Source organism: Akebia trifoliata, unplaced genomic scaffold (assembly GCF_017979445.1).
Source record: "Akebia trifoliata isolate Shusen 1 unplaced genomic scaffold, ASM1797944v1 Contig00372, whole genome shotgun sequence".
In the NCBI taxonomy this organism is placed as follows: domain Eukaryota; kingdom Viridiplantae; phylum Streptophyta; class Magnoliopsida; order Ranunculales; family Lardizabalaceae; genus Akebia; species Akebia trifoliata.
In genome coordinates, this window is record NW_028236992.1 from 16,140 (window position 1) to 28,030 (window position 11,891).

The 11,891-nt window shown below is 33.4% G+C and overlaps 1 protein-coding gene across 5 annotated transcripts; it reads left to right on the forward strand.

Annotated features, from left to right (window-relative positions):
- The first annotated feature begins 571 nt into the window (after nt 1-571).
- Nucleotides 572-9,650, forward strand: LOC147381531 (structural molecule). 5 transcript variants are annotated; one of them, XM_086430300.1, is made up of 12 exons: nt 1,586-1,787; nt 2,559-2,612; nt 2,763-2,831; nt 3,033-3,146; nt 3,240-3,354; nt 3,775-3,925; nt 4,014-4,159; nt 4,265-4,480; nt 5,407-5,475; nt 7,891-8,016; nt 9,107-9,143; nt 9,285-9,650. In XM_086430300.1, the coding sequence occupies exons 9-12, from the start codon at nt 5,467-5,469 to the stop codon at nt 9,392-9,394; spliced, it is 282 nt and encodes a 93-aa protein (XP_086286426.1). In that variant the 5' UTR covers nt 1,586-1,787; nt 2,559-2,612; nt 2,763-2,831; nt 3,033-3,146; nt 3,240-3,354; nt 3,775-3,925; nt 4,014-4,159; nt 4,265-4,480; nt 5,407-5,466; the 3' UTR covers nt 9,395-9,650. The 5 variants fall into 5 exon arrangements, 1 of the variants encoding a protein (XP_086286426.1); XR_015174496.1 differs by lacking the exons at nt 1,586-1,787; nt 3,033-3,146; nt 3,240-3,354 and adding exons at nt 572-822; nt 3,549-3,614 and having other exon boundaries at nt 3,757-3,925; XR_015174493.1 differs by lacking the exons at nt 3,033-3,146; nt 3,240-3,354 and adding an exon at nt 3,549-3,614 and having other exon boundaries at nt 1,594-1,787; nt 3,757-3,925.
- The last annotated feature ends 2,241 nt before the right edge of the window (nt 9,651-11,891 follow it).

Here is an 11,891-nt window from a genome sequence, read left to right on the forward strand (position 1 = left end):
TCAAATTGGTACAATATGAATACATATAAATTTTCTAAATCAATAAAATCGATATCACGCAAGATTGCCAAATTGATAAAAATATGAATACACATGAATTTTCTAAATTGATAAAATCAATATCACATGCTGAAAATTTCTAAATAAAAAAAGTCTTCCACGCAAATTAACTCCCAATTTAAAAATTAAATCATGAATGCCTTCTAAGTTAACAACTATGCTATGGCATGGAATAATTCTCAAATCATCAAACAATATATTGCATGTTAGTATTCATTGAATTGAACATCATATATTCCTAAACATGAATAATTGAAAGAGTAATTCGAATTATTTTAGTCATCGAAAAAATTTCAAAACATCCCCAATAAAAATAATGGTTTGATCATAGTAATTATGAATTTGCAAAAAAAATATAATCTCTAAGCCTACTAATGTGAGAAATATAAAGAAAGTAACACTACAAAATTGACTGGATTTAGAGGCACAATTGGGGTTTTCTTTATAGATAGTCAGAGAAAACGCCTCTAGAGGCAAAATCGACTGGATTTAAAGGGGCAATTGGGGATTTCTTTACAAGCGGTTGGAGAAAATGCCTTCACTACAAAATCAACTGGATTTAGAGGCGCACTCTTTACAGGCAACTAAAGAAAACACCTCTCACTTCCAAACCTGTGCGTGTTTAAGGGCGAAAACAGTCGACGATTTTGTGAAGTGCCTACAAAAGACCACAAATAGAGGCAGTTTTATCAAAATGCCATAAAAAAGATGATGAACATAGGCGGTTATTGTGTAAATTCCCTCAATAGATGATCAACAAAGGTGATTCTTAAGAAAATCCCGATGAATATTTTTGCGGGGAACTCAAATTTTATCAATCTACCTCTCTTCCTCTGTTTATACTCTTTCTCTCTCCCTTTCACACTCTCTCCCCATGTCTCATTTTGTCTCCCTCTCCCACTCTCTTTTTCGTCTATGTTAGGGTTTCCATCTCTGCAAGAGTCATAGAAGTTCTACTCGTAGCTAATTATTTACCCTAGCTCTGCAGATTTGAGGTTTGTGGAGTTTTTTTTTGTTTTTTTTTTAAAGTCTCATTTATTTTGACATGATTTGCTTGCATGATCTACAACTTTGTGTTGTTGTAGCTTGTGTGTAAGTAATCTATATATGATGTCTAGAAGTTTTGTTAAAATCATAATATTTAAGCCATGAATCTTACCAAAAACTATTGAATCCCCAGCATGAATCATATTTACTATTTAGATGTAAATCTTACAATTCATATATCAATCATATTGTGAATTGGATCATATGATCTAAAATAGATCATGGGACTCAAATTTGTAATGTTTTTAGGGGGTGCAATGTATTTGCTCATGGTATTAAATTTTGGTATATATCCGAACAATTTATCAAAATATTTCAACTTCCATATATCAGCTCTCTTTATTCTAGGTCTGGAGGTTTTTTCTACTATTTATTTATTTTTACCATAAAGATACCTTCTATAATATTAGTCATATTTTTTTTATTAAACTTTTTTTTTGTGACTCTCTAATAAAAAAAACCATTTGTATTAATTTTCAAACTGGTACAAAAGTAAATTCAATCTCCATTTAAAAAAAAATAAATAATTACCAAAATAAGTATATATCATTTATTTAATTATCTTTGTTTTAATTATTAGTTCTAGGTATTTAATTCCTTGAGTGGTTCGAAGGTTTTCTCATAGATGTTCGATTCAGACCTGAGTATTATTGAGTTCTCTCAGGTGTTCACATGGCACGGTGAGTTTTAGGATTTTTTAGAGATTGATTATTTAGCTGTTTTCATCATCTATATTTGTATCTTTTTGTTATTTGATTCATTGAATGGTTTCGAGAATGGGAAAAAAAAAACACTTTCTTGGAGCTCCCACTATCATTATCAACAATATTACCAACCAATTCATGTTTAGTTTCTCCATTTCTATGATCATTTACATGGATTAATTCATGTTTAGTTTCTTCATTTTTTAATCTTTTCAACTACAATTCTATGAAGTAAATGTTAGCTTTCATTAATTTGATATTTTATTATATAGATTTTTTTCCTAATATAAGATTATCGATATGGAAATATGTTATATGGACAGAAGAAACATCTAGAACTAGATTGAGTCCTCATTTGAGCCATGTGGGTTGCCATGTTAGCCCCTGATTAGAGGTTTTGAAAATGGATCATGTGCTCCCAAATTTAAAGTTTAAATCCAATAGTGAATTTTTTTAATAGAATTCTTAAGATTTTGTGTTTTTACATCCATGAGGCAGCCGATCATGTTTTTGGTGTCACGTGGATATACTATCCATATAGATGTTTGAGGTACCTCGAGTTTTCAACCTTCTGCCTTCTATGTTCTTAAATTTTTTTTAATGCTTATATTGGCACTCTTGCCATTTGAATGCCAACTTAAAATTTTATTTGTTAAGGTAGATTCTAAGACTCATCCGTTTATGGATTTGGATACAACTTCCAACAAAGGAGGCTTTAATTGATTATTTTAAATTGATATTTCACAGCTATTGTTGCAATTGGCGGGCTTGTCCATAAGTTCTTCTTGACAATAATACAAGGTAATTTTCATGTCTAACCTAGACTCACTTGCTGATTTTCTCCAATTACGTCATTGGTCTAGATCTTTTTTCCTTTACTTTATTCATGGAATGGGTTTCCTTTATTAACTAATCCACATCTACATATTATAACGTTGTTTGGCCTCGTAGATTGAAAAGTTAGCTGCTGTCAGAATCAATGGCTTGGTTGAAAGGCTACAACTCGTTGTACGTAATGGGGTATGTTTCTTGACTCGTTAGTGTTGTGAATGGGATGGATGTGGTTACTGTTGTAGGATACCTTGGATATTCTTCACGAATTGCATTATATCTAGGATATTCTTCACTGTTGAAAACATTGATTTTCACTTTGGATGGTTGAAGTGTTTGTTCATATATTTATCTCTACATAATCAGCATGCTAAAATATTGACTATCTAGGTGTCATTTTCTGGTGTAACACATCCTCACAGCACGTACTCGCAAGATGACCTCCCTTAATTTCTCCCTAAAACTGTTGTGTGGAATGAGAGCGAAGCAGATGGTGGATTGCCTGTTAGTATAACCTACTGATTTTTTTGGTACAACACTCTGAGTTGAATATTGATGAAACCGTTGTTTGTAGTCATGTTACTGAACTACTTGTAGGTGAGCCCTAGGCTGAGATTTAACAAGGAAGGGTCATTGTTGGCTGTCACAACAAATTATAATGGAATCAAGATCTTAGGCTACATTGATGGTCAGCACTTGATCAGGATGATGAGTAACGCTTTAGGCTTTCTCATATTTATATTTTTAAATTTTGAATCTTATCTTTTGTTTATCTACTCTTGGTATACGGATATTAAATGAGATTTTGTGATTGTATCTTAAACTTTTATGTCATAAATTTTAATTTAATTTATAGTTGTATTCCCTTGCAGTATCTATTAATAATCTTGAATTTTAATTTTATAGTTCGTAGTCCCTACCACGCTGGATCGTACTGATAGAATCCCACTTGCAGTATCTATTAATAACCTTGTAAGTCATTGAGATTTCCGTGTTTCGCAAATATTTACTTATGCGTTCTATTTTGAGTTTTGAGATTACATGTTGTGATGAAATGTTTTCAACAGGACATTTACTAATGTTAAACTGCATTATATCTTGATGTCGTTTTAAGATTTGAAAGCTTTGGCAGCATTTGAAGAAAAGTCTACCTGAGGGGTTAAACACAGAGAAAAACATAGTGATGATGGACCATTTGGGATAACTGCTACATGCCTTGAAACATTTATAAAAAGTTGTGCTGGATATTCTGTTATCGCATATATATTGGGCATAGGTGATAGGTAATCATTAGCTTTAGACTTTTAGTTCTGAAATGCAAGTATATCATATATATTGGTGCTGATCTTGCAGCTTTGTGCACTGAAGCAGCACTACAATGCATCAGAGAAAAGATGGATGTGATTGACTTGGAAGATGAATCCATTGATGCAAAGATACTCAACTCCATGGTAGTTACGAATGAGCACTTCAAGACTGCTCTTGGAATAAGTAACCCCTTTGCTTTACGGGAAACAGTAAGTCAAGTTTCAGGAAACTCCACCATGAGTAGCCTATGATTTCTGCTTTGATGAGAGACATCTTTTTTTTAGTAGTTTGACTCTTTGAATTTTGATGAGCAGGTTGTCGAAGTGCCCAACGTCAACTGGAACTGGTACCACCATTGGATTGGGAGGCTTGCTCTCATCTTCGGAGGTGCAGGGAATGCTTGGAAGATAAGCTATGGGTTTGTTCTTGCCTTCATTCTTGTAACTGTTATCATTTTAGAAGCATTATTGCAGCTACGAGGACCCGACAAAACAATTCCACCAGCCTTCCAAATGGATCCAATTCAATAGGTAATTCCATGTTGTTTTTTCCCTCTTGTAATATTTTTTTTTTCTTTTATTCCTTATTACTTTTTTTTGCCAAACTCTATTGAAATTGGAAATAAATTTCTGAAACAGGTAAAGCTTGAGATGGAATGTAGAATTGGTTCTAATTTTAAGTTCTACAAAAGTATTTTAGTCCGCTGTTTGGCTGTATTAAGTTTACAAAGTTATGATTCAAAATGACCAATAACAGACCCCCACTTGCATATGGATTTCATGCAGCCAAATCCATGTGAATTTAGTAAGATTTACTGCATTGCTTTTCTAGATTTCAGAAATAAATTTTTAGCATATTTGCAGCTTATATTTTATTTGAATAGCAGAAATTTCCATTTGCAAACTACAGCTTCTTGTAGATTGAGAGAAGGAAAGTAGAGCTTGGATTTAAAGCGGGTGATGACCTAAATTATAGATGAACATATTTATAAGAAAAGTTGAGCTGATCTATTTTTTGAACTTTTTATGTTGAAAATTTGGTCAGTCAGTTCAGTAACATGTTTTGGGAAAATAAAACATTACTATGTACTAATATAATTGAAGCTTTATGGGTGCTAGGTTGTTCTTCTAAAGTGGTGTACATCTTGTGGTTCGTTTTTATATGATTTTCTTACCAAAGAAGATTGAATATATACAAAATAGAATTATTAGTTTTATATAGAGGATTCAATGTCTCAGATTATTGATCCTTCACGTGTATCCAATATCAGAAAATAGCACTAATTTATTATTGTTACTTTTCTTTTTCCTGGAAACTATGAAAATAATGTAAAGATTTTGTAGGATTTTATTCTAAATACATCATGTAATTGAAAGTTTGTTAACAACTATATATTGCTTGTTGTCCCATTACTTTCCTGCTACTTCCATTAATTCACTTGTTCCTTATTTTACAGAAAGAAATTGCCCAGCTTACATGTGAATGTGAACGCCACATTGGAACACAATATGGTGGGATGGACCAGGTGAGATATCTCTTTCTTCATGCTTATAGTTTTGATGGATTTATTTTCCTACCCAAGAAGCTAGAGGGAGGAAATGATGCATGCATGCCCTCTTTTGAAATATAATGCTTTTTTTATATTCTAAGTTTCCAACTTCCCAAGGAGGAGTCTGTTAGTGGTGTATGTTGGTTCGACATTTGAATGAAACATAAATATTTTGCTTCAGGTCAATCTTTATTTTTCTCACTGTGTTGTCGAATGTGAATGTGTCAGCTTGCAAAGTTGGTTTAAGTATGTGAGGGTTGATACCACAACCTGGGTTCAATGCCTGCCTTCACATACTAATGACTAACCTAACCACTAAACATGCTTGCTTATAAAAAGAAACTATGTTGTCAAAGGTGACTGCTTTTTTATGGAACTTAGGTTATATAGGTGAGGCAAACACTTGGCTTTTTAGGTGACTGCTTAGATAACCTTAAAATCTAAGTATTCACCTGTAATGTTTGGTTATAGTCAATACAAGCTTCTCGGAACATTGTGAATATGATAAGCTTACTGTTGCAAGCTTATAGTATATTACATTATCTGTTTTTTATTTATGGTACCATACATTCATATATGCATTTATATTTAGGGTATTATATTTTATCTTTATTCATAGACAAGTGCTTATCTTTCTAGTGTCTAAGATTGGTTTATAGCGTTATGAACTAGAGAATCCATGTTAAGATTGGGGACAGCAGTGCATTAGCATAGCTTATTTTATGTGTTTGGGGACAGCAGTGCATTAGCTCCTGGAGGCGTTTGAATTTGAGGAGAGAATTTAATTTACAGTGGGGTGGGGGTGGGCTGGGCTGGGCGTGGCATTTTGAATTTTTTTTTCACAAAATATCATTTACCGACAGACTTACAAAGTCTGTCGATAAAGCATATAGTGACGGCAAATACTGTTGGTAAATATGTAAACAACTGATGAAAAAAAAATTTTGCACTAAATTTTTTCTAGAAAAAAAGGGATACAACCACGGTAATTTTATTATGCCGTGGCTAAAACAAATACCGACGCAACCAACTCCGACGAGTGCCGATGAAAAGCCTATCCGTTGGTATAATATTCTGCGACGGACTTGTGTGGATTTAGCGACGGATCTAACCATCGGTATAAATCTCTTTTCTAGTAGTGCTGGTTGAGAATAAGCTACTCTATATATCCTGAGTTCCTAACAGATCATTCTAATACATTACAAACACGTGTAGTGCATATGATACTTAAGTGTAGCATAAAAAAGAATTACCAAGAAAAAAAATTACATAAGGGCCTGTTTGTATGTTAGCAAAACATTTTTTCGCTGTTTGGTATATAACCCATTTTTAGGAATTGGAAATCCACTTAGTAGAAACAAGTCCGAATTAAATTGTTTTCTCTATTCGAATTGTTTTCGTCAAGAGTAACATGGGTCTCATTAACTAGATGCAACAAGTGGTCTACTAAGCATTACTTAGTCCTTTTCATATTCATCAATCTGTGTGATAGAATGCAGCTTACTTATCCTCCTTATGTTCCATCTTATATATAGAAGAAAGGAAAATAAAATAAAAAAAGAAAAAGAAAAAGAAATAAAGTAGATGGGTTTGGCAGTCTTTTTATAACACTCTTTCAAACCAAAAAGCCATTAGTAGTGTTGGTGGTGCTCCTAACATTTTGTCAAAGAAAGCAGACCATTGATGGTTACATGGAAGGTGGTTTATTCATCTTTCAAAATCTGGTATATATACTTTAAGCATGCCTATCATGTTATGTTGATAGGTATTCTAGTAATGGTGTGTTGCAGCTGTTTGATTGTTGTTTCCCATTGTTTACTTGTGGTTCTCATGTTGTCCAACTTCCTTTCTGCTAAATTTATTTTGTATTTTTTGTGACAGAAGTCTTGAATGTTGTGTTGATTGATTGCAAGGAATGAAATAGACACTTGATCTCTAATTGGGGGTCATAGGAGAACAATTTTGGTATCTGAATTTTGGGGTATATATATAACTGGAGAGCTGTTATTGGCACCCCAACTTAGATGTGGTTAGCTATTAAAATTTATGGCTTTATTTGTATTAGGACCCATGAAACTTTTATTTTTCAGTTTGATTTATTCAATGTGGGAGTTTTATTTTGCTTTGTATTATCAATTTGCAGCCTAATGCTGAAACTGATGGTAATATTACTCTACCACTATCATCTGTAGTGGCTGCTTCGTTACAAATGCAAGGGTCAGGTGACACGCACCACTGACCTTTGCATTTGTAACTCCAAATGTTTTTCAAGCAAGTAAAATAGTGGTTAGTAATTAGAGGGTGAAGAAATTTTTTTTTTCCATTATTATTTCTTGACCATCAGTTTATTTGTAATTGTAACACTTAGTTTTTTTATTTTCTTCTATATAGACAGGGGATAGAGCAAACGTTAGTGTAAGTGGGGCAACTCCTTTGCACATTGCTGCTGACAATGGGAGCCCTGATATTATCAATTGCTTGCTAAAAGCTGGAGTTGATCCCAACATCAGTGATGAGGTGAGGCTGTCTGGACTTTCACTTCTGTGTGTATTTATGTTATTTCTCATTTTTTTACTTGTATCTATCTTGTATAGATGATCGGAGTCTGGTTTGCAAATATGGGTTTTTTAGTTTTAGATGAGAAGACTCATTGTCTGAACTAGTTTCATTTTAATCAGCTACTGCCAGATATATTTATGTTCTTTGTTTATTAATGTAATGTTAGAGCAGTATGGCTATATTTCTCTGTTTACATTGTCATTCTCCTCTGCATGAGTAACAATCGTAAAATCAAAGTGGTACCTTTGTGCAAAAACTCAAGAATGTTTTGAATGTTGATAATTGTTTGTTATGTAGAGGATAAAATTAGAAAACTTATGCATAATTACTAGTAATTGCCACAATACATGCATGACTTGCAAGTGGAAAATCAGCCATGATACATTTATATGCAATCGCTACCGTGGGAGGCCAATAATTTGTTTCTTTTGGGATGTTATTCTAATTTGGGAACAAAAATGTACCAAATACTTCCTCTATATTTCCATCATTCATATGAAAGTTTTAATTTACACAGGTGTGGTCTAATAAATCAATGGATTGTTGTGACCCTATTGGAAATATCAGTGGAAGTGAGGACCTCGTTGTCAATTATATATAGGGTCAGCAAAATAGCTAGTAGAAACTAAAAGAAATTTAAATCTTCTGTAAAAAGTGCAAAAAAATTGCTCTGACCATATGCATATAGGATGGGGTTGTCATTGTTGCTAGAGTACTTGACAATGTTCCCTTCTCAAGTTAATAATGATTTATGCTAAAATCTAATTTCGCAAATTGTTATTATGATTTAAGCCATATTATTTGGTTATTTCATAGAGTTTGGCTGATATGTATTGGTTATAATAGGGGGAGCCTGTGAATCAGCAATTGATATACTTTTGTTATTATAGCTGTTTTTAAACTCTGAACTTTGAGCTTTTTCATTTCTTTCAATTTGTGTATCTGTTAAGAAATACCAAAAGGGGTGGGTTGTGTTTTTATAACATTATGAACTGTAGGAATATCTCTAATTAATCTTGTTCATTTTGTTCATATTCTTCCACCACAGGATGGCCTAAATCCAATACATGTTGCTGCTGCAAGAGGTAATGATGGAGCTATGGAGATTCTTCTCCCAGTGACATCTCCTATTCTCTGAGAAATCTTTAGCACATTGATCTCTATTTTGAATTATGAACATGTTTTTGTACCAAACAGTGCATTGAAGTTGTCCCGTGTAATTTCAGGTCATTCATGCCTTTTGTCGGGTGTGTTCGTAGGCAACGTTAAGGTTCTCGTTTGGTTATTATTCGGGATAGATGGACCCAAGCAGGTAGCAATGAAGCTACTTGTTTGATCTGAGGATCAAGCTGTCAGTGACGCCATCCATGAGATCATTGCAAACGACAGAGTCTAAGGTATGTTTTGGTTGCACATGATTTATGGCTTTACCATTTTATTTTGCCAGAGTAAGCATGGAGATGGGGTGGAGTATGAGAGATGATTGGCTTCAAGTGCACACTAAATCCAAGAAACATATCACATTTGTTTATAATTCATAAAGTTGTCTCTTTTTTTATAGTGAAAATATTCGTGAATGCGTAATTTGTTTTTCAATTTCGTAGATGCATGCTTGGTAGATTGTAGTTTATGTTTGGTAAAATATTCATTTACAGGTTGTGGTATCTTTTTATAAACAAGTGATAAGTGAAATTTGTAGTGTCAATAGCAGCTCTTTTTCTTTATATAATTGTAGATTTTGTTTTGGAATAAATATTTTATTATTATTTTTTTTTACAACATTAGAGGCGATTTTGAACTGTCTCTAATGTTTATTTTTTTAAAACTAATTTATTATTAGGGGCGATTTTCAAATTGCCTCTAAAATATAAAAACCGCCCTTAAATAACAATATTTAGAAGCGGTTTTAAAACTGCCCTTAAATTATTATTATTAGAGGTGGTTTTCAAATAGCCTTTAAAATATAAGAACCGCCCTTAAATCATATTTTTTAGAGGCGGTTTTTAAACCGCCATTAAATTATTATTATTAGAGGTGGTTTTCAAATAGCCTCTAAAATATAAAAACACCCTTAAATAATTATTTAGAGTCAGTTTTAAAACCGGCTTTAGTTGGCCATTAAAAGGAATCAGCGACCCCACTAAAGTGGTCGGTTTGACTAAACTGCCCTTAAATATATTGGAAGCAGTTTAGTTGAAATTGGTGGCAGTTTAAAACCGCCTCTAAATACCTCATATTTTGTAGTGTAATGAGAAAGAAAATAAGAAAAATACCTATAACATAAGCTACATGATGGTACTAATTTGAAGACAATAGAGAGCATTAATGAAGCCATCATCAAAAAGAAAACAAATAATGAAACGTGATGAGAAAAAAATAAACAAAAATAATAATAAATAAACTAATGAACTTACCTCTAAACTAAAGGGTACTTATGTGGGGTTCCTTCAGGCATGATCTGAGGTGGCTGTGAAAGATGTTGAAAAAATGGATAATGGAGAGAATATGACTATTGTGAAGAGAATGGGACGTTGATGAGAGGAAGAAGATGATAGTTGTTGTTTGAAGAAAGCGTTGAAGATGATGAAGTGTCGTGTAGAGAAGGCGTTGAAGATAATGAAGTACTGTGAAGGCTATTGTTTGGAGAAGGCATTGAACATGATGAAGTGTTGTTTGGAGAAGGCATTGAAGATGATGAAATGCTGTGAAGGCTGCTATTTGGAGAAGGTATTGAAGGTGATGAAGTATTGTGAAGATGATGAAGTATTGTGAGTGGAAGGCATTGGAGAGATGAAAAAAGAGAAGAAGATGGTTGTTGTTTGGAGCGTAAAAAAAAAAAGGAAGACGTGATGCTGTTACAGGCAATGAAAGGAAGCCGTCGCTTTTCAGTTCTTCTTCTTCTTGTTCTTCCTTACTTTTTTTTTTTTTTTTTCTTTTAATATTTTTTTGAAGGAACGATTGAAGAGAAAAGAAAACAATCTTTTAAGGTATGGAACCCACAAGGGGTATTTTCATCATTCTTTCAATTGTTGCGAATTTCGTCGTACGTTTTTTTCGTGTCCCAATATGATTATTTCTAAGTCTTTAGATTATATTTTCCTAGCATTGTGATGTCCCTAGGTTACTAAAATATGTGATGAGCCTAAGTATTCGTACTTGCTAAATCGAGTGTAGAGTGTAGTGATCTTAAGCGTGCTTTCTATGTCAAGTTGTAACTGAAATCGCCTCGACCCTTTTTCCGCCAAATTGCGAATAGGGGTCCGATTGATAAATTGGGGATTTTTAGGGAATAAGGAGTAGTCACCTAATTTATGTCTAAGAACCATAAATAACTCCAAAATGGATCGGTTTGGTCCACGAGTAAGAGAAATGGGTAAGAGGTCAGATTACGGGTTTCGGAAGGTATTAGGCACCGAACCCGCCCGATCGAGATGATCGGTCTCTACTACGATCCAAACTATTCTACGGTCAACGGGTAGAGACTAAAGTCAAGCTAGGGTCCTATCATCATCAAACTATATCAGATGTGCTAAACGAATCTTATGGCTAAATATTACATGATTCTCGAATTCTGCATAAAAATGAAAATATTTGAAAAAGCCTCAACTCCGGTCTATACTTCAAAGTCCACGTGGCAATATATTTCAATCACAAATCCGAATGCGCAAATATTTTCCCAAATCGACTAGAATAGGAATTCGTGAAAATTTTCCAAATTGGAAAGTCATCAATATGGAACATCTAAATTGCTACTTTATGAGATTTCCAACTCGGAAATACGAAATTATCCATATCGAAAAATCATGAATATGACGAATTTTAAATTAGATACT

What these genes read in the sequence shown, in the direction of transcription:
- LOC147381531 (XM_086430300.1), top strand. An exon ending in ATCCCAACATCAGTGATGAG is followed by an intron (nt 8,017 to 9,106) that starts GTGAGGCTGTCT and finishes CTTCCACCACAG; the next exon opens with GATGGCCTAAATCCAATACA. An exon ending in ACATGTTGCTGCTGCAAGAG is followed by an intron (nt 9,144 to 9,284) that starts GTAATGATGGAG and finishes GTGTAATTTCAG; the next exon opens with GTCATTCATGCCTTTTGTCG.